At 45.0% G+C, this 22,221-nt stretch overlaps 1 protein-coding gene and 1 long non-coding RNA gene across 10 annotated transcripts in view; one reads left to right on the top strand and one right to left on the bottom strand.

Annotated features, from left to right (window-relative positions):
• The window catches only part of LOC307202487, a 235,113-nt gene that overhangs the window by 145,058 nt on the left and 67,834 nt on the right, over positions 1 to 22,221 (bottom strand). The window lies entirely within an intron of this gene.
• The window catches only part of ABCC6 (ATP binding cassette subfamily C member 6), a 44,010-nt gene continuing 22,203 nt past the window's right edge, over positions 415 to 22,221 (top strand). For 2 of the 9 annotated variants that reach the window (XR_013832879.1, XR_013832880.1), the window contains exons 1-14: positions 1,157 to 2,554; positions 4,870 to 5,046; positions 6,618 to 6,743; positions 8,118 to 8,255; positions 10,139 to 10,264; positions 11,386 to 11,447; positions 12,880 to 13,011; positions 14,185 to 14,388; positions 15,703 to 15,880; positions 16,957 to 17,118; positions 19,297 to 19,389; positions 19,477 to 19,680; positions 20,145 to 20,291; positions 21,156 to 21,243. Coding sequence is in view for 5 of the 9 variants with exons in the window: in XM_079952299.1 (XP_079808425.1) it covers positions 2,177 to 2,554; positions 4,870 to 5,046; positions 6,618 to 6,743; positions 8,118 to 8,255; positions 10,139 to 10,264; positions 11,386 to 11,447; positions 12,880 to 13,011; positions 14,185 to 14,388; positions 15,703 to 15,880; positions 16,957 to 17,118; positions 19,297 to 19,389; positions 19,477 to 19,680; positions 20,145 to 20,291; positions 21,156 to 21,243 (2,215 nt within the window). In the remaining 4 variants the exon portion in view is untranslated. Of the gene's footprint in view, positions 587 to 1,154; positions 2,555 to 2,578; positions 2,719 to 4,869; positions 5,047 to 6,617; positions 6,744 to 8,117; positions 8,256 to 10,138; positions 10,265 to 11,385; positions 11,448 to 12,879; positions 13,012 to 14,184; positions 14,389 to 15,702; positions 15,881 to 16,956; positions 17,119 to 19,296; positions 19,390 to 19,476; positions 19,681 to 20,144; positions 20,292 to 21,155; positions 21,244 to 22,221 lie in introns of those variants that run through there. The other 7 variants (XM_079952301.1, XM_079952298.1, XM_079952299.1 and 4 more) reach the window with 6 other exon arrangements.

Below are 22,221 nucleotides of genomic sequence, written 5' to 3'. Positions count from 1 at the left end.
CTCATATTATTTTTGAATACACCAATGACCGGCTTGCTGGTCAATCAATTTACTTCTTGACAGCTGGGCCAATTTGAAATCCAAACTTTAAATCAAAGGGGTTCCTCCCTTCCGTGGAAATTAGCCAGAGACACATTCCCCAGCAATTCAAGGACAGATAGCATCACTGAGGGGGGATGTTTACACCCTCAAACTCAGGTGTTAGATCTTTTCATTAAATCAAGGCTTCCTTGGTTCCAATAAAGCTTTCAGCTAAGGAGCCATCTAGTCTAGAGTTTAAAGATACACAACTACTTTCCCAGAGTCCTTGTGGCTGATGAAACTCCCACAAGGCTTCACTCCTTTTACTTGACCAAAGAATAATTTTCTAAATAATACTAACTTTACTACAATTGCGCTGTTATTTCTGAAGGAAGGATTGTGCAGTCGAGCTACACTCTTAAGCACTCTAATGTTTAACCTCAGTATGGAACTTACTTCTGAGTAAACCTGGTTGGGACAGAGCTGCAAGGCTCTGCTGACTTGATAAGTTCCCATTGATATGCAATGAGACTTAACTCCTGAGTAAACCTGCTTAAGAAAACTGGTAAAGAAATTATTATTGATTGATTTCTGTTCATTTTATTTATTTATTTCATAAAATTTATAAACTGCTTGATGGTAAAAAAACAACCCAACAACTCAAAGCACTTTACAGAAAGATGAAACAATGAAATTATCAGTACTAAAAACTCAGTTTAATGTCAACATTTTACATGCCTGGATAGGCTTGCGTAAACAAAAATGTTTTTAAAGGTAAAGGGACCCCTGACCATTTGGTCCAGTCGTGGCCGACTCTGGGGTTGCGGCGCTCATCTCGCTTTATTGGCCAAGGGAGCCGGCGTACAGCTTCCGGGTCATGTGGCCAGCATGACTAAGCCGCTTCTGGCGAACCAGAGCAGCGCACGGAAATGCCGTTTACCTTCCCGCTGGAGCGGTACCTATTTATCTACTTGCACTTTGACGTGCTTTCGAACTGCTAGGTTGGCAGGAGCAGGGACCGAGCAACGGGAGCTCACCCTGGCGCGGGGATTCGAACTGCTGACCTTCTGATCGGCAAGTCCTAGGCTCTGTGGTTTAACCCACAGCGTGACCTGTGTCCCCCCAAAAAATGTTTTTAGCATTGCATAAAAAAGAGTAACTGACTGATGTCAATAGGCAGGGAGTTCCAAAGTTTGCATGCTGAAGAAGACAGAAGTGGCCATGGGATTCCTGAGGTGGATTACTTAAGCAATAAAATCACACACCACAAAACTGAGCAGGTGGCATGAAGCCCATTGCACTTGCTGTTGCTAAATCGTGGGCTGCTTTGCAGCTTGGGAGAATCATTTACCAGTTTTCGGTTTATTCAGTTATTTTATAACAAACCTGCTGCCCAAGCCCCGCTGGACTTTACTACAGCAGCCTCAGAAAACCCCTTTTGCCTGTAGCAGGAATCCAGCTCACTTTCTGCCCTTCTGCGTTGAGAGGGATGGTTTAGGGTTGCCAGACATACATGCATTAAAATGTTTCTCTGGCGCTCCAGTACAATTGCCCAGACATGCTAAAAGATCATCTCACCCTTTACCTACCCAAACTGTCCTGATGCAGTGCAGGAGAGGACACCCTGCAGGAGGCGTCCATTCTCTGCACCCTGTTGGAATTGGGCCTTTTACACAGCATTCATTCAAAGCACATCCCACCCCCCCAAAACAAAAAGAAATCTGGGAATTGTAAATCTGCTAAGGCTGCTGGGAATTTCTATGAGGGGTAAACTACAGTTCCCATGATTCTTTGGCAGGGTGTGCTTTAAATGTCTGGCGTGCTAGCAGCCCAAACACACCTACCCTTTGGAACTCCCTCCCACTGCACATCAGACATATTAATATGCCTTTCTTCTATTGTCTTTTTGGAGCCTGCTAAAGCCGTTCCTCTTTCATAGAATCATAGACTTGTAGGGTTGGAAGAGTCCTCAAGAAGCCTCCTAAATTATTTATCCCGGTTTAGATTTGCTTTGCATTTGAATTGATATTGCAGTTTGAGGTGCTGTTGCTCTAAACGGTTTCTTATATTTATAATTGTGGCTTTAAAATGTTTTCATATGTGCAGTTATTCTAATTGTTTATATATGTAACTGTTTTATGTGTTACCAGTAATTATGTTGTACATTGCTTCAGGATGCCCCACAGGAAGCAGTTCAAAAATGAAATTAATAATAATAATCTCCCGTTTTCTCCATTTGGGCATATTTAAAATCAGCCCCCCCCCCTTTTTTTTTAAACAAAGAAACCTGTATCTGCTGAAGGCATGCCCTTGGCAAAACAGGTCCATGTTAGAGAGGCTAGTTGAATCCCCGCCCCTTGAAAGAGGCAGTTCTCAAGCCAAAGGGGGCAGGAATTGTGGAAAAGAGACTAGACAGCAGACTGGAGCAGCTGCGGAAGATCAGGAGTGGCTGCTGAGAAGGCAACAAGCAGCAACCATGAGCGGAATGAGCTGGCTGTGCAGATCCAAGGAGGATCAGTTTGCCGAGCTGTGGGTGAGTGTCAGCCACATGTCTCAGCTGGGCAAAGTTTTCTGGGTGAGCTGCAACAAGAGAGAAAGTAGGTCTGGTGGCCTCTTTGCTGCATAACATTTACAGCTCCTGCTCGCTGTCCCTCTTGCACAACTAAGCAAATCACACACCCACTTGTACACAGAGAGGTAAGGGGCCATGCCACGTGTTTTCCTGGTGTGGTGGGGCGAATGGGTCACTCCCACCAACCTCATCTTCTCCCCTCCCCTCGTTCTTTCTTCCAGTGGGGGGGGGGCTGTCAGCTTTCTCCTCCTAAGGCTGTGTAATAATAATAATAATAACAATAACAATAACAATAACAATAACAATAACAATAACAATAATAATAATAATTTATCATTTATACCCTGCTCATCTGGCTGGGTTTCCCCAGCCACTCTGGGAGGCTTCCAACAAAGCATTAAAATACAGTGGTCTGTTAAACATTAAAAGCTTCCCTAAACAGGGCTGCCTTCAGATGTCTTCTAAAAGTCTGGTAGTTGTTTTTCTCTTTGACATCTGGTGGGAGGGCGTTCCACAGGGTAGGTGCCGCTACCAAGAAGGCCCTCTGCCTGGTTCCCTGTAACTTGGCTTCTCACAGTGAGGGATCCGCCAGAAGGCCCTCGGTGCTGGACCTCAGTGTCCAGGCAGAACGATGGGGGTGGAGATGCTCCTTCACATATACACATGCCCTCTCTCCTCACTGGCGTTGCAAGCTGTGCACACATGAGCTTGGCTGTGCACACATGAGCTTGGCACACATCCACAGCTACCCCATAGTTTCTCAAGGGGTTTCTCCAATGCGTTGCCCCTCAGGCCTCCTTGCATCTGATACGAAAAGGCAAGCCGCCTTCGGTTCCGCAATGAAGCTGAGGTGTGTGCGCTTGAGAAAGCTGTTGCACATGTGCAGATGACAGCTTCCTGAATGGGAATCAAGGGGCATGAGAGTTGCAAGTGCAGGGAATCTAAACATGTAACATGTATCCAGTGAAGATATCCTCAGCCCCTCTCTGGTGTGTATAGCAATGTGCAAAGGCAACTTGAAATGCAGCCAAGGGTGTGAGTATGTGCATTTTAAGCCACAAATGTATATAAAGCCCCAGTTGCAGTGCTGCCCCTTGTGGACCTCAGCAGGGAGGAGGATGGGGACAAAACTAGAATTAGATGGCTCCGCCTCTTATTGGCTCTGGCCCCGCCTCCTGTTGGGCCTCCCCACCTTCCACCCTGCCAGCCGCAGTGGGGCACCAGCCACCACTGTTTTCATCTCTCTTTAATGCTAAGTTCCTGATTTCTCCCCTAAATTCATTCTGGAGGCAGGCTCAATGAGCCAGAAGCCAGGCTAGTCAACGGTCCTGTTAAACTTTCCTTACTGATCTGTCAGTATCTGTGTACTGTTGAGAAACTTTGGACTTCTGCGGCAGTTAAAACACACACACATCCAAATGTGCTAATCTTTCCTCATAGACTGCAGCTGAAATTATTCCCTTTTGCACCTTAATATTTGAAAATTAGGGCTTGAGATGGAGTCAGTACTGCTTTAAAATGACGGTACAATTTTATCTGTTTATTTATTTAACAGTTAAATCCTCTAAACATCTATTCAGATGTAAGTCCCAGAGGCAAAAGTAGGTGGAACATCAAATGTAAATTCTGCCTTTGCACAGTCGGCTTTTTTCGACAGAAGCAAGAGCCATGAACAGAGTTCAAGGACACATTCCAGCCAGGCAAAAACACTCAGGATACAAAGCAGGGTCAATTTTGAAAAAAGTTTGCAGTGCATTTATTTATTTGGAACAGCCATACACTCCCCTTCACGGTGTCTATATATCTTATCACAGCCGGAAGTCACCTCAGTAAAACAACAATAATCACATCTAAAATAAACAATCAGCTATCTAAAACATTGCAATGCTGGCTGTTCCCTCTTAAGGGTGCACCCCTGAGCATGTGCAAAGCGCTTTTCTGTTACTGCATTCAGTATACATAGAAATGGCTTTGGTGCAAGTCTAATTTCCAAGCATTTTGAACTGGGAATCAGATTATAAAAGTACCCTAGTTCCATGGCAGAGCACATGCCTTGCATATAAAAGGTCCCAGGTTCAGTTTTATTTCTTTTAAAAATAATAATAAAGGGTGCCCTCACCTTCTTATAGCTCTGCCTGACAACCATGCCCACCTTTTACTCTGATACCACCTGCTGCCAGTATGCAGCCCTCAAGACTGAAAGTGGTCCTCAGCAGAACACGGGTTGTCCCTCCCTGCTTTAAAACTTTAGCATTCATGTTCTTCTGTCGTTGCAGGATTGGAACCAGACATGGCATACAGCTACCCCAAGCTTCACTTCGTGTTTTGAGAGTACCGTGCTGATTTGGATTCCATGTGTCTACCTTTGGGTCTCTTTCCCTGTCTATTACCTCTATCTTAGGAAAAACTGCAGAGGTTACATCAGGATGTCGGCTATCTTCAAAGCAAAAATGGTAAGGCTCCCCGGACTGTCATCATTTTGCAGGAGGTTTACAATCACGTACTGGAAATTTAGGTGTGGATTACATGACCCACGTCATCGTAGTTTAATGAATCCACTTTTTAAAAAAACAACCAAAGGCCTTTTTGTGGTTAGGAAAGTGGTGGGGAATGCACTGAAAAGTGTGCAACAAATGAAGGATTTGTGGGGAAACATTTTTTAAAATGCACAAGCAAATCAGGAATTTGGCATGCTCATTGTCATATAACCTACCTGTCAGAGGTGGTTGCCATGCTGCATGGGGTGCCAAAATAATGCTTTAGAATGGAGAGCGAGAGGCGCCGAATTTCAGCATCACACGGGGCACCACTGAAATTTGAGAGCCCAAAGTTCACCAAATCAGAACAAATGCTTTATTATTATTATTATTATTATTATCAACAACTACAACTCACCCTTCACCCTAAGGTCTCAGGGCAGGTTAGAATCATTAAAACATGATGTTAAACACAATTCAAACCAACGTACAATCACAGAAATAAGACAGGTCCTAAAAGTCTACACCTCGGGTATCAAAAGCCAGATACTGTAAGAGAGGTGTGTCTTCAGCTCTCACTGAAAGCTACAGAATGAAGACACACCTCTGTGGGCAGAGAGTCACGATGGGGCTGCCCCAGAGAAGGCCCAGGACACACGCCAAGCTTTTGAGGGCGGTGGAACAACCAATAGGGCCCTATCTGTTGATCATAATACCCACACCCCCGGGGTCTGTTGGGGAAGAGGTATTTGGGGCCATGCTGGAGGAGACTCTTGAGAGTCCCGTGGACTGCAAGAAGATCAAACCTATCCATTCTGAAGGAAATCAGCCCTGAGTGCTCACTGGAAGGACAGATCCTGAAGCTGAGGCTCCAATAATTTGGCCACCTCATGAGAAGACTCCCTGGAAAAGACCCTGATGTTGGGAAAGATGGAGGGCACAAGGAGAAGGGGACAAGATGGTTGGATAGTGTTCTCGAAGCTGCCAGCATGAGTTTGACCAAACTGCAGGAAGCAGTGGAAGACAGGAGTGCCTGGCGTGCTCTGGTCCATGGGGTCACGAAGAGTCGGACACAACTAAACAACAACAACAGCACTAATGTGAGCACCTTGAACTGGGCCTGGAAATGAACTGACAACCAATGCAGATGTTTTAGAATGGGTTATGCGAGACGTGAAGGGAACCCCAGCCAGTTTGAACCAATGGAAGTTTCACAGTCTTCAAGGGCAGCCCCACTAAATAAGACTGGACATAGTTGAACCTTGTGTAAGCTATGTGCAAGCAAATCAAGACAAATACTCTGTGAACCTGTCACCCGGAGGCACACTTACGCCTCTGTTTCCTCAGGGTTTTACTCAAACTAAGTTTTAGTCGTTGGATCCATTGAAATGAATGAACCTAAATTAGTTCAATACGCCTGCTCTGAGTAGAAGTTAAAATCCTTCATGGCTAGAAAGAAACAGGTGAGATGTTAATGCCTTGTTTTGCCCCTTTCACACCCACTCTTTCCTTTGCTGTTCTAATTGAGGCATTCTCCCTGTTTCCAGGTTCTTGGCTTTGCTTTGCTCTTGCTGTGTCTGTCAACTGCCTTCTACATCCTTTGGGGGGCAACCCAAGGAATTCCTCGTGCACCGGGATTTATCATTGCTCCTCCTTTGCAAGTGGTCACAATGGTAACACTTATTATTTTTATTAAGTGGTGGGTGAACATAGCAGACGGCACAGAGATTTCTCCAAGTACAGTGGTACCTCGGGTTAAGTACTTAATTCGTTCTGGAGGTCCGTTCTTCACCTGAAACTGTTCTTAACCTGAAGCATCACTTTAGCTAATGGGGCCTCCCGCTGCCATGCGATTTCTGTTCTCATCCTGAGGTAAAGTTCTTAACCCGAGGTAATATTTCTGGGTTCACGGAGTCTGTAACCTGAAGCGTATGTAACCCAAGGTACCACTGTAGTTCTTTATAAGTAAGCTGGAACTGAACTGAACAGCAAACAGCTCAGCCGGCCTGCTTTTATAGGCAGCCGGCTGTCAACATTGTAACAACAACAGCCCAGGGTTTCCCACCTAAATTAACTTATGGTACGTGGACCTGAGTGAAAACTATATACACAATACCCCTGGTGGTCAGGGTGAGAACTTCAATACGTAACAATTTTCTCGTCGTGTTTTTCACATTGCGCCTCTTTTTTTAAAAAACAACAACAAACAAACCAAAACTTCCTGATCCTCTTCAAAAGCAGTGCATACATGAGAAAGGAATTGGGCATGCTTCAGCTGGAGGAGACAGAAGGGAATGAGAGCAGCACTCTTCAAAAACCTGGAGGGATGCCACATAGAAGTGTACAGAAGGTTGTAGCTCAGTGGTAGAGCACCTGCTGGTTCAGTCACAGGGAGATACCCCTGCCTGCAAGACAGATACTGTACCACAAAGCCATGGCCCTACCTTGAAAAAAGAAAGGTGTTTTTTTTTTAATTCCCCCAGTGCATATTCCAAATGTTGGGCATGATCCAGAATAGCACAAGTAATGGATTAAAACACCTTCAGCCCCAAAGTACCCCATACCTTCCCCGCTAGGGTCCTGATTAAGATTTTGAGGCCCATTTGGTTCAATTGTGTGACCATGTCTTACAAATGGGATTGTGTTTTAACAGGACTTTTAGCTTTTTACAATGAAAACATCGTAAAAAAGAATGCTGTGTCTTGCTGGGAAGACTCAGACTTTTAAGTTTGTTTCATGCTTTTATTCCTTTAGGTGTTACTCCCCCCCCCCCCCCCCGCGATTTGCACAAATTTATTTTACCATGTTTGAAAAGACGGGCATGTTACCAGCTGCCAGTGATATTGGGCATTTTTAAGGGTTGTTTATATTGGATATACTTTTCATTTGGGTCTAAATCAATTTCTGTTGACGTTACCCTGTGTTACTCTCATGCTGTCATGTTGGTTTGATGGCTAGATAGAACTAAATTTGAACCTAGTAGGACCCTGTTTTTAAAATGTTTTATATGAAGCATTTTGTTTTCCTGCCTTTTCTTTTTTTAAAAGGTCCTGGTGATATTTCTAACCCAGATGGAACGACTGAAAGGTGTGCAGTCTTCGGGTGTTTTGCTGGTGTATTGGTTACTCTTCTTCCTCTCTTCTATCATTCCCTTTAGCTCCAAAATACAACATGGCGTGGTAGATGTAAGTCCATAATTATGTATAAGTTTATAATTGCTTACTCATACTGGCTATATACAGTGGACCCAAATGCATGCGCAGAAGCACTCTGTGTGCCTCGCGCATGCGCAGAAGCGGGGCCTCTAGTTAAGTAATTTTTGGGGTGTGTATAGACCCCCGGAATGAATTTTTAAAAATTATTATTAATTTTTATTTTTTTACCAACCACCAGAACACAAACAGTGAAAACAAACAGTGAAACCCCCCAGGTGGCTAATACATTGGGCATACATAATCAATAATAACATATTCAAATCAACCATATGTACAGTTCTATATACATATGTACAGTTCTATATACATTCCTCCCTCCACAAGGTTTGTTTAACTTTTAATTGCCCCAAATTGTTCAAACCTCCCCAAATAATTAAATATCTTCTCAAACCAATCCTCCTCACTGACCTTAAACTCTTTCATTTTATGTATCTTAACAGTTAGATATTCTAAGATTATAATATTTTTCAATTTTCCCCTCCATTGCTTCACCCCTAGCTCTTCTGCATTTTTCCAGTTACTCACTATAACCTGTCTGGCTGCAATTACCATCAATTTTACCCATTTACATTCCTCTTTTGTTTCTAACTCGGTGCTACTCAGGCTAATAAGAACCATTAATTTAGATATTTCCACCTTCCTACCCACAATTCCTGATATTTCTATGCCAATCTGTTTCTAGAATTCATTAACTAACGGACAATCCCACCACATAGGACTGTATGTTCACATCACTCCACATTTCCTCCAACAATTCTTACTTCCAGATTTTGTAATGTGATATAACCTTACAGGTGTGTAATACCATTTTTGTACCAACTTCAAACCTTGTTTCTGGATTATCCTAGAGGTCGTAACAAGGGTGGTGGCTGAAAGATTCTTTCCCACCCCGGAATGAATTGAATTCATATCCGGAGGGTCCACTGTACTACCTCCTGGGTCAGAGGCACTAGGCCTCAGAGGCCACATTTATACCATACATTTAAAGCACCATGCTACCACTTTGAACAGCCATGCCGTGCCCCAAAGAATTCTGGGAGCGGTAGTGTGTTAAGGGTGCTAAGAGTTGTTAGGAGTCTCCTGTTGCTCATATACCTCAACCAGGGAGGGCATTCCACAAACTAGGAACTGCCACTGAAAAGGCCCTGTCATGGGTCAATGCCAACCCGGTAACCTCCAATGGCGGCACCACCAATGAGGCCATGCTTGCTGATGCTGAGATGCTGGATGTTAGAGAAGACACCCTCGGTGCTTGAATCTCAAGACACTTAAAGCTTTATATGCTACTATTAACACCTTGGGTTTGGCCCAGTATCTCATCATGTGGCACGGAGTCTCCTCACTTTCTGAAGAAAGCTAATACACTGGTACTACGGTTTTCGTACATCTCGGAAGCCGAATGTTTTGGTTTTAGAATGCTGAAAACCCAGAAGTAAATGCTTCCGTTTTTGAATGTACCTCGGAAGTCTAATGGCTTCCGCTGTATTTTTCTCAGTTAAAATTGCAGACCGCTCATTGCCCCTCGGTTGTCAAACGTTTCGGAAGTTGAACAGTCTTCCGAACGGATTATGTCCGACAACCGAGGTACCGCTGTATCTCCAGACTTCCTTCTAATACTGGGATTTTATTTATGGATGACAACTTCCATGTATTCCCCCCCCCCGAGATTTTAAAAACGTAAAACCAGCTTTCAAAAGCTATTCTAAAGCTACTTCTGTGACAGTTTTATCCTGTATAAACCACTCGGTTGCTGTTGTTTCTACTGAGAAGCTAATGCTGCCTCTATAGTAGAGAAGGAGGACATGGTCTCCTAGATATGCATAATGACAAGCAATTCTTCTTCATTTTTGCAGGGATTTAGAGACGAACCCTTCCATCGTGTTATCTCATACGTTCGTTTCACCTTGGTCGTATTGGAACTGATCCTCTGTTGCTTTGTAGACCACCCTCCTTTCTTCTCCAAAGTTGGCAATGAGGCCGTAAGCATTTCCGCTTTTAATTTATAGAGCCTCCAAGATGCCAGGTATCAACTCTCTTTTTCAGGCTTTTAGCCCTTGTTCCCACAGGGAAAAGAGTTGATATGTTCTCCAAAAACCAAAAGGTTTTCTGTAGGTCTACTCAGAAGTAAATTCCACTGAGTTCAATGGGATTTACTTCCAGGTAAGTATGCATATGATTGCAGCTTAAAAGAATGGAAAATAAGGTATGAATTAAGAAGCAGACATCATTTTATACACATAGACACTTAACACACATATATGTATTCAGCTATAATGACCCCAAAGTGCATATATGAATTATTTTAAAGAAATGTTTTTGACATTTCACATTGGATGGTCATTTCTCAACAGTCCTCTGTGCAGAGGTGGGGTGGGGGTGGTTCGCCCGGGGTATCATCCCGGGGGTGTGTGTGACAAAATCCCCCCTGGGCAGATCGGTTGCCTGAGCAACTAGCTCCGCCGCTGCCTCTGCAGTAAGCACCACATGTTCAATGGCATTAATCTGGCATCTGAAAGATTTGGGAAACGACATGTAGATTATCCTCATTCATAATTCAAACCAGCTCTCTGAGAACTTCATGTGAGGTCCTTGGAGTCAAATAAATTGTGTGGATGAGCGACAATGTACATGAAACTGCTGGTAGCTTCCCTCACACAGTTTTGAATCATGTGCACAGTTTTGCAAGCAATCTCCTCTAATGTAATGCATTCTTGTATGTTATTTTCACTAATATCTTCATTTTTATGCATTTTTACCCCTACTATATGCATTTTTGTAAACATTATTTGCTCGGAGAATTGCATTCCAAAATTTGGATAAGTGTGAATTTCTAAAGGTAGCTGTGTTTTGCTTCCCACATTGTTTTGGGAAAGTACAGATTAGGCTTTAAATGTATACCGAATTGAATTTCTCCTCTGTCCCTAGTTAGGACACCAATCCCTAGTTAGGACGCTTTATGCTGTTGCTAGTGATGAACATTTTTGAACCAGAAACCATTGCAGATCCCAGTTAGGTATCATCTTCCCACTGCACCAAATATTGTATACGTATTTATGTAGACCTGAAAGCTCTCCTTTCCCCCCCTTTTGAACATTTGCAGAACCCGTGTCCTGAAGCTGGGGCCTCTTTTGCTTCCAAAATCACATTTTGGTGGTTTGCTGGGTAAGAAAATAAGCAACATTGCATCATGTGGCTAATGTAATTGCCAGTCTGGCTCACAATGCCAGTGGTCACCAAGGCGTCTTGTGACAAAGTTATGTGCTCTGGGAAGAAGGTCTTCCTTTTGTCTGTCCTTAACTGTCAGGAAGCTAATTTGCCAAATTTTCTAATTTGCCCAAATCCCAGGCTCTGCTCAGCGCTCCCTTTCACAAGCCGCGTGGAGTATGTGTGTGGCGATTGCAGGCTTTTCCCCGAGGAGGGAGTAAGGACTGACGGGCTGCCCTTCTCCCACCTCAGGGAAAAGCCCCCAAGAGCCGCACACACACTCCGTGCACTCCTTAAAGGGAGCGCGGCTCTTGCGGCCTTTTCCACGAGGTGGGAGAAGAGCAGCCTCTCCCTCCTCAGGGAAAAGCCTGCAAGCACTGCACACATGCTCCACGCAGCTCATGAAAGGGAGCACTGAGCAGAGCCTGGGATGCATACAGGCTCCGCTCAGTGCTCCCTTTAAAGAATCCCCCCCCCCTGGAATTCCCCCTCTAAAAACTAGGCGTGTCTTATGGAGCGAAAAACATGGTAAGTTCTTAACCTGAGGTACCACTGTACTTTTCAGGAACGAAGAGTGCAACCTGTAACCTAGAATCATAGAATCATAGAATCATAGAGTTGGAAGAGACCACAAGGGCCATCGAGTCCAACACCCTGCCAAGCAGGAAACACCATCAGAGCACTCCTGACATATGGTTGTCAAGCCTCTGCTTAAAGACCTCCAAAGAAGGAGACTCCACCACACTCCTTGGCAGCAAATTCCACTGTCAAACAGCTCTTACTGTCAGGAAGTTCTTCCTAATGTTTAGGTGGAATCTTCTTTCTTGCAGTTTGGATCCATTGCTCCGTGTCTGCTTCTCTGGAGCAGCAGAAAACAACCTTTCTCCCTCCTCTATGTGACATCCTTTTATATATTTGAACATGGCTATCATATCACCCCTTAACCTCCTCTTCTCCAGGCTAAACATGCCCAGCTCCCTTAGCCGTTCCTCATAAGGCATCGTTTCCAGGCCTTTGACCATTTTGGTTGCCCTCCTCTGGACACGTTCCAGTTTGTCAGTGTCCTTCTTGAACTGTGGTGCCCAGAACTGGACACAGTACTCCAGGTGAGGTCTGACCAGAGCAGAATACAGTGGCACTAACCCTTCCATTTTTCTTTATCAATGACACCATTGCCAATGTCACCAAAGGAGGACACCAACTATAAGGCCTGGTAGCCTAAAAGCAGGAGTCGCCAGCATGGAACTCGCAGGTTACTCTTGCCCACCACGCTCTCTCAGAATTCCAAATGTGTGCACTGGTGGAAAAAAACAATGTTGGTGACCACCCCCACCCCCGGACTAGATAATCTATTCCGCTCAATTGATTGGGAATGCCCTCTGTTTCATAGGTTGCTCTGGAAGGGATATCGGCAGCCATTACAAGCAGAAGACCTGTGGTCACTTGCGAGAGAAAATTCCTCTGAAGATATCGTTACCAAGATTGAAGATGCATGGAATGAGCATTGTGCAAGAGCCAAGCAGTAAGTGCCTTTTGTGTGTATGCATAAGAACAACTACCAAGGAAAGAAGGAAGGAAGGAAGGAAGGAAGGAAGGAAGGAAGGAAGGAAGGTAGGTAGGTGCTGGTCCTTCACGTTTCCAGAAGAGCAGGTATCTTCATAGGAGGGATCTAGCTGGCTTCTGTTGAGAACAGGACATTGTGGCTCTCTCAAAGTTGTTAGGTTACAATTCCTATCAGCCCTGACCATTGGCCATGCTGGCTGCGGGGCTGGTGGGAATTGGAGGGCAACAGGTTTCCCATCCCTAATGTAGATGACCCCTGAGTCTGGACCAGCAAGGACAGGTTTTATGGGTTATTGGGTGTTAGGCAGCAGTTACAGACATTCAGTTCACATTTTCAACACAACTTACCCAATTGACATTTTCCAAAACAATGCATGAACTGCAACACAAGCATCCTTTGAAATTTGCACTTCTCTGAATGTTGCAGTGCAGTTCTCCAGTAATGTGTAAAAAAAAAAATGCACATGCTAGGGTAAATACCATACAGCACTTCATTACATTATGGAAAATTGCTTTGTAAAAATGTGCATGTTAGGGGGAAATTATGAACAAAAATCTGTGTTGAAATGCTGGTGGGTTTTTCATGAGCATTTAAAAAAAGAATAATAATTGCAAATCTTTGTTGAAATGTGGAGAACTGAACTTAAGAGGGGAGGGGGAATTAGAAACTAGGAGAAGCTGAAATTGACTAATTTGTCCATTTTTAGCAGCAGCACCCAAGATTGCTGACCTGCTCACACATTGAATGAAAATGAGCGTAGTACTTCTGGGAGAGCAGTAGTTGCTAATGCCCATTGGGAGCTGTAGGGTGAAAGGCAGAGAGTCCAATAGTAGGTGGAACCAGAGCCAATGATGGGCAGAGCCAACGAATTCTAGTTATGCCCCATTCTTCTCCCTGCTGAATTCTACACGGACTAAGGAGGAGGCAGCTGGCTGCCATTGCCACCCCCTGGTCTGGCTGTAGGTAAGGAGGCAGGTAGGTGGGGGCTGACTGAGGTTGGTGGGGCACTGCCCTATTTGCCCAAATGGACCACCCTCTGCTTCTGAAGAAGGCTACAAGGATTTGGATAATAGGGCTTCAGATGCACCGAGTACTTGAAAGGCTAGAGCTCTCCGTTTCCTTGTTGATCAGAATTGCAGACTCCGCGAAATTTAAGAGAGAACGTGCAAGTCGTGAAAACGCTGAAGAAACCACCATCCTGCTTCAGCCTGAACATAGCAAAAGCAAACCACTCCTGAAAGCTTTCTGGGACGTGTTTGGGACCTATTTTCTTTTCGGGACTCTTGGCTTAGTCCTCGGTGACGTCTTCTTGTTTTTGATACCAAAGACACTGAGGTATGTGGAGAACTAAGGACTGCTTCCTAAGAAGAGCGTAGCATTTGTGGCTGTCTTCTTCCTCCACTGTCAAAAGCAATACAGTGGTACCTTGGGTTACATACGCTTCAGGGTACACACTCCGCTAACTCAGAAATAGTTAGGAACTTTGCTTCAGGATAAGAACAGAAATCGGGTTCTGGCGGTGCAGCAGCAGCAGGAGGCCCCATTAGCTTAAAGTGGTGCTTCAGGTTAAGAACAGTTTCAGGTTAAGAACAGACCTACGGAACAAATTAAATACTTAACCCGAGGTATCACTGTATATGCCTCAGAATACCAGTTGCTGGGAATCGCAAATGGGGAGAAGGTTGTTATGGTCAGGTCTCGCTTTGAGCAGTTCTTACTGGTTGTGAGAACAGTGAGGATTAGACTGGGCCTTTGACCTGGTGGGTTGGTTGGTTAGTTGTAGGTCGCTTTCGGTTGCCCTGGGTGAAATGAAGCAACTAACAATAATAATAACTATAGTAATAATAATTTATTACTCCCCAGCCACTCTGGGCGGCTTCCAACAGGATATTAAAAACACAATAAAATATCAGACATTAAAAACTTCCCTAAACAGGGCTGCTTTCAGATGTCTTCTAAAAGTCAAATAGTTGTTTATTTCCTTGACATCTGATGGGAGGGCGTTCCACAGGGTGGGCGCCACTACTGAGAAGGCCTTCTGCCTGGTTCCCTGTAACCTCACTTCTCGCAGTGATGGAACCACCAGGCGGGCCCTCAGAGCTGAACCTCAGTGTCCGGGCAGAACGATGGGGGTGGAGATGCTTTAAAGGTCAGCACCAACACTTTGAATTGTGCATAAGCAAATCTTAATGAAGCAGGGCTTGCTTTTCTGTTCTTAATTTCTGGCATCTCCAGGTTGTTCTTTTTAAGGATCGAGTAGTAGCTGGCATGAAAGACTGGATGTCCCAAAACCCTGGAAGTCCAGATAGGATAGAGAATACTGGTGGCAGGGGGCAGATGAGTGGGAAGGTACCCATATCATAGCTCACTGAGGGAGCTTTGCCTACCAAATGTTCAATCCCTGGCCATCTTCAGTTAAGAAAGGACCAAGTAGCAGGTGATGGGGAAGACCTTTGCTGAGATCCTGGAGAGCTGCTGCCAATCAGAGTGAACGATACTGAGCTAGATAGATGACCCGACAACCAGGCTTTAGTTCAAGTCCATTTCCCATGTTCTTCATCCTGCCCTGAAGCATTGCTGTGACGGCTCCTCTCTCTGTGGTAGCCCTCATCCCAGGTGTGTCGTTGACGATGCTTTCTCCTTTTGTAGTCTCTTCCTAGATTTCATCATTGATCCAGAGGCTCCTTATTGGAAAGGTTATTTCTATGCTACGTTGATGTTCCTCTTAGCTTGTCTTGAGACGCTGTTGGAGCAGCAATACATGTATATGTGCCTTGTGCTGGGAGTGAGGCTGAAGACTGCTGTTACAGGCCTTGTATATCGGAAGGTAAAGCCTGCTGTTTGTTGGCTCATCTCCCTTGTTTTCCTCCTGACCCATTTGTCCAGTGTTTCCCGAACTTGGGTTTCCAGCTGTTTTTGGATTGCAACTCCCACCATCCCTAGCTAGCAGGACCAGGGGTCGTTGTACAAAGGTAAAGTTCACATTCACTACTCTGCCTGCTTTTGTCTCTGGCACTGCATGTGCCCGCCACCCTCCAGAGGACAGTGTGATCCCTCAGGCTGAAAAGGATTCTCCACCTCTGCCTTAGGACAAACAGGTTGAAAGATTTTCATAAAATGAATTAGGAGTCCTTTATCTTGGGATAGGGATGCGGGTGGCGCTGTGGGTTAAAGCCTCAGCGCCTAGGGCTTGCCGATCGAAAGGTTGGCGGTTCGAATCCTGCGGCGGGGTGCGCTCCCGCTGCTCGGTCCCAGCGCCTGCCAACCTAGCAGTTCGAAAGCACCTCCGGGTGCAAGTAGATAAATAGGGACCGCTTACCGGCGGGAAGGTAAACGGCGTTTCCGTGTGCGGCTCTGGCTCGCCAGAGCAGCGATGTCACGCTGGCCACGTGACCCGGAAGTGTCTCCGGACAGCGCTGGCCCCTGGCCTCTTAAGTGATATGGGCGCACAACCCCAGAGTCTGTCAAGACTGGCCCGTACGGGCAGGGGTACCTTTACCTTTACCTTATCTTGGGATGCCGGTCACTGTCTTTTTCCAAACCTTAGTCAATTTGTGGCCTTGTGGGTTTCATTTTCTCTCCTGCAGATCATATATATATATATATATATATATATATATATATATATATATACACACACACACACACACACACACACACACAAACACACACATATTTTTTATTAAGCAATTTCAACATAATCAATTATCAATCATATTATTACAGACATTATTTTCCCCCTCCCTCCTCAACCCACCCTCCCCCCCAAAGACTTCCCTCAGCTCCTTTCTCTGATTTCTCAACACATGTTATTCTCTGCATATTATAAAATTGTACATACGTATCTGTGTCTTATCTATCATATATTCAATTAATAAATTTGTGAATGTTTATTCAAAACAGATCTTAGCCATGTCAGATGCAGCTAAGAAGGCGACAACAGAGGGGGAAATTGTAAACTTGGTCTCTGTTGACGTGCAGAAGCTAACAGATCTCATTACGTATTTTAATGGAACTTGGCTTGCCCCCATCCGGATTATCATCTGCTTCGTCTTCCTTTGGCAGGTAAAAGATTCCCGCCTGCTTCTTAGATCTCTGGCACGTCATATAGGACTTTAAAAGCCAAGGAGACAAGTTGCGTAGCATACAGGCGCACAGGCCAGAATACCGGACAATAAAAGAGAAGCAATCCAGCCACTCCTAAAAAGAAGCCATCTAATTTTGATTACCCTTTGTGTGAGTGTGTGTAGAGACTAGTGTACTGTACAAAGGGTTTTGGTTTGGTTTGTTTGCTCCACCCTGTTTTGCCATTGGCCCCACACACTACTGGGCATGTGGCCCTCAAAAGGTTGTTCAGAAGGGAATGTGGCCCTTGGGGTAGAAAGGGTTCCCCAGCCTTTTTCTAACTGGTCAACAAACCACTTGTTTTTGCATTCTTTGTTGATCCAGCCAGTAATGAGCCACTAAGCATGGCTGGTGGACATATTGGCTTGGTGAGTCACAGAAGGCAGCAGAAGGAAGTCGAGTGGTGGATAATGTGCCTGCGCAAAGCAGTGTTTCTTATACGTATTCTTGTGCCAGAATACCGTTTACAAATGGACACTATTCACACAAGTCAATTTAATCAGCCATTTGTGTCAAGGCTGATCCACCCAGAATTGCAAAGGGGAGAGGATCAGTGGTGAAAGACGTGCCTTCGCTGCTTAGCCGAATTCATGCAAATTCATCCCTGCTCAGCTGACCACTAGGTGTCTCTGTTAATACATAAGAAGCAGCGCAAGGAGTTTTAACTAAACAATCAATTGTTAAGGTTAAGGCCTTGGATAGGAAATATGTTCTTTGATTCTGCTTTAGTGCAGTCAGTCCAACACAAGTCTTCAGAATGTATGGTTGAAAGGTCAGGTGGATTGAGTAATGTATATGTGACGGAGTTGTTGTTGTTTTTTGGAGGGGAACAAGACTCTTAGTATTCACAGTGGAGGCATTTGGTAGCATGCAAGTGCAAGTGCAACCTGCAACAAAACATTGCAGTATGTCACCTCCTAGTAGAAATGCTTTTATTCAGGTTTCTAGCCACCTGTACCTTCCCCCTCAACTCTGTAAGCTGTATGGTAAGGATGGGGAACCTGCTGCCCTCCAGATGTCCTTGGACTCCAACTGCCATCAGGCCCTGCTGTCATTGGCAATGGTAAGGGATGATGGGAGTTGGAGTCCTGCTACTTCTGGAGTGCCACAGGGATGCTCACTCCTGCTGTAAAGGGCTGCAGCAGGACATTTCCTCACCCCTCCTTCCTTTTCCAGTTGATGCTGAACATTCTGTGACAAGTGTTGTTGTTTAGTCGTTTAGTCGTGTCCGACTCTTTGTGACCCCCTGGACCAGAGCACGCCAGGCACTCCTGTCTTCCACTGCCTCCCGCAGTTTGGTCAGACTCATGTTTGTAGCTTCAAGAACACTGTCCAACCATCTCGTCCTCTGTCGTCCCCTTCTCCTTGTGCCCTCCATCTTTCCCAACATCAGGGTCTTGTCCAGGGAGTCTTCTCTTCTCAGGAGGTGGCCAAAGTATTGGAGCCTCAGCTTCACGATCTGTCCTTCCAGTGAGCACTCAGGGCTGATTTCCTTAAGAATGGAGAGGTTTGATCTTCTTGCAGTCCATGGGACTCTCAAGAGTCTCCTCCAGCACCATACTTGTCTGTGACAAGTAAGAATGCTTATTCCTCATTGGGCTGGGGTTGAGTTTTTTTGGAGGGGGATGTTTTTGCCCAGTTTAGGCTCCAGGTTTGCTGGTAGGGGGCGTCATTACTGTTTCTGCAGAAGGGTCTCAGTCTCCAGCATCCGAGAACCACCCAATTAGCATGAAAAAGGAGCTTTGCAGCCACTGACTAGAATGAAAAGAAGTTAGTCAGTTGCTGAGGGTCAGCTCCTTGGGTCACCCTGGAGAAAGCAAGTGGAAAGAACACCAGGGAAATGTTGCCCTGCATGCTCCAAAGCACAGTATTTAGGAACACTGCTTGCCTGCAAATTCTGCTAACTTTGATCATGGTCTCTGAACGCAACTTAAGTCTCTGAATGGCTCACAAAGTCATTATAGTAACTTTAGTTACTATATCCTTCCCTGACAACTGAATAAATGTAAGGGTGACAGTGACAGAACATGTAAGGGGGGTGTGTGGGTGTGTGGGTGTCAAACTATTCCTCCACGTTCCTTTCACTTAATATTGCTTTTGATTTTTGCATCCTATTAGCTCCTCGGGCCATACGCTTTGACGGCTATTGCTGTGTTTTTATTCCTCTTGCCGCTGAACTTTGCAATCAGCAAAAAGAGAAGCCAGTTCCAGGTACGATTCGCTGCTTGCAAATAATTAGCAAGTTTTCGGTTCCGCGCTTGAAACCAAATCGGGCTCTGTTACTGTTTTGTTTCTCAGGAGGCTCAGATGAGATATAAGGACAGCCGTGCGAAGCTCACCGGCGCCATTCTCAGAGACATCAGGATCCTAAAACTTCATGGCTGGGAAGAAAACTTCATGGACAAGGCGCTGAGTGTCCGGACTCAAGAACTTCAAGCTCTTAAGGCATCACAGTTCCTCTTCTCTGTGTCTCTTGTTTCTTTCCACTCATCAACGTTCCTGGTGAGTGGGGTGGGGGTTGTGACAAGAACCTGCTCGCCATCCGTAAATAATCAGTCTCACACCAAGATGGGTTGCAGAAATCTGGCCGCAGCTCTCTCTCTAGAAGCTGCTGTAGCCCCAACCTTTTATTGTGAGCAGAAGAAAGATACAAATTCAAGGAGAAAACTTTGCCTCAGTCAGCAGATAAAAGACAATACAATACATTAGTCTCATGTTCTCACACCAGACCACGCAGTTGATCATGTTATACTACGTGGACCAGTCATTGGATGGCATGAGCTGTCCATGCGCTGCTCATGCTTCCAAGCAATGCTTTCTGCTATGAAATCACCTTGCAATAATAAGAACTTTTGCCCATGCTCTTATGGACAAATGACCATATTCCCACAGGGTGGTGCTTTTTAGACAGCTGGACAAACTGCTGTATCTTCTTCACCTGTCTCCCCCTTGTTCCTTCTCTGCAGATTGCATTCATCATGTTCGCAGTCTACACGCTGGCAGATGAGGGAAACATCCTGGATGTTCAGAAAGCCTTTGTGTCTCTGACCCTGATCAATATCCTCAACAGGGCTCATTCTTTTCTCCCCTTCTCCATCAATGCTGTTGTACAGGTGAGTCCCAGAAGTCAACTTTCAGCTTGCCTGAGTGTAACAAGGAGGTGCTGTAGCTTCCCTTCTTGGTGATCTGAGCTAACTTCTTAGAATATAAGAGGAGTCCTGATGGATCAGGCCAGAGCCCATCTAGTCCAGCATCCTGTTCTCACAGTGGCCAACCAGATGCCTATCGTGGAATTCTACTCGGTATTGATCCAGAGTAGAGTCCAATGTATAGTTAGCAGAGTAAAAACTTAAAGACGTTGCAGGATTCCCCAAAAATAGACCAGAGGCAATTATATTTCATCCAGTAGAGCTTTACTGCTACTGAAGGCAAATGAGCATAACGGTCACAAATCCAATACATTCAGGATTGACACTGTCCATAAGAAATCCAGTTGCAGCAGACTTAACTTAAATTTATGGTAACTTATAATAAGCCCAAACCTTAACACTATAGCATACTATGTACAGAACGCCAGACCAGAAGGAAAAGAGACAGAAAGAAAAAGAGAAACCCAGGCTCCATCTGGCCCTACTATCATAGTCAGCACAACCTTGACAGAAAGAGATAAAAGTTTGAGCCAGCTGTACTAAGCTTCTCTGAAGGAATAACCCAAACACCAGGAACCTTCTGCTTGCTTCTTTCACACAGAGGAGCTTCCAGAACCCCTTTGAATTAATTAGAATAGGAAAGACATCTACACATCAGATCAATACTTTCTGCACGAAGAAATGCAAACTGACAATGCCCCATGTGACGTGTGGACAGTAGCACTTTCCCCAACTTGTGATTCCCAGAAACTGGTTTTCAGAGCAATTCTACAGAGTGGAGGCGGAACAGAGCCACCAAGGTTCAGCTGTGTGTGTTCTTTGTTCCAGGCAAAAGTTTCCCTGAACCGTTTAGCTGCCTTTCTTTGCCTTGAGGAGTTGGATCAAACGGAAACGAGCTTTAGTTCTTTGGACTGCAGTAAGTATCAGCTTATGGGTGGTTTCCTTTTGAGCATAGGAGGCTGCCCTATAGTGAGTCAGGCCATTGGACCACCTAGCTCAGCATTCTTGGCACTGGCTGGCAGCAGCTCTCCAGGACTTCAGGCAGGGAGCTTCTCCTAGCCCTACCTGGGGATGCCAAGGGTTGAACCCAGGCAGCACCTTCTGCATGCAAAGCAGATTCTCTGCCACTGAGCTCCTATGTTCTGATGGCCGAACCTGTTGGTGTTTTGTAACTTTGACCTGTTGCAGGACCTTAGGCAGACCTTAGCAGAGCATACGCAGAGTTCCAGAAAGCAATCAGTTGCAGGCAGGATGGACGACGCAGGAACAAAGGCTGCTACTAGTAACTTGATTACTTATAAGGTGTTTATTATGTACAGCAGACTCTACAAGTTACTATATAAAGGAACAGATACATGGATCTTAACTAGCTCTCTCTGAACAAAACCAAACGACTCTCAGAACACCACAGTGACCAACAAACACATTCCAGTCAGTAGGTCATAAATCATTATGCCTGTGTGAGACCTAAATCCAGGTTTCCATATCTCCAGGCAGGTAACTCCTCTCTGCTTCATCATGCTTGGCTGTCGGCCAACTCTTAATTGACTCTGTGTGAAGCTGCACAGAATTGCACGTAGTTAAAAAACCCAATAGAACCCTCCCATTTTTATCCCCACAACAGTGTCATGCTGTTATGCAGCAGGATAGGGTGAGCCATCTCTCCCAGCTCTCTAGCTCTGGGGGAGCAATGCAATTCAGTTCACATCTGAAAGCAAATCTACCTAATTCACCGTTTCTGAAGCAATACACGAATTAAAATACAGCCAGCTTTCAAAAATCAGATTTCTCCAAAGTTCACAATGCAGTTCTCCAGCTAAACATGGCATACAGAAATGTACATGCTGTGGTAAAGTATGCATAAAAATGCATATGTTGGTGGAAATAACGTACA

Source organism: Podarcis cretensis (assembly GCF_951804945.1).
Source record: "Podarcis cretensis genome assembly, chromosome: 14".
NCBI classification, from domain to species: Eukaryota; Metazoa; Chordata; class Lepidosauria; order Squamata; family Lacertidae; genus Podarcis; species Podarcis cretensis.
The sequence above is the reverse complement of the archived record's forward strand: the minus strand, read 5'-3'. Positions and strand labels throughout refer to the sequence as shown.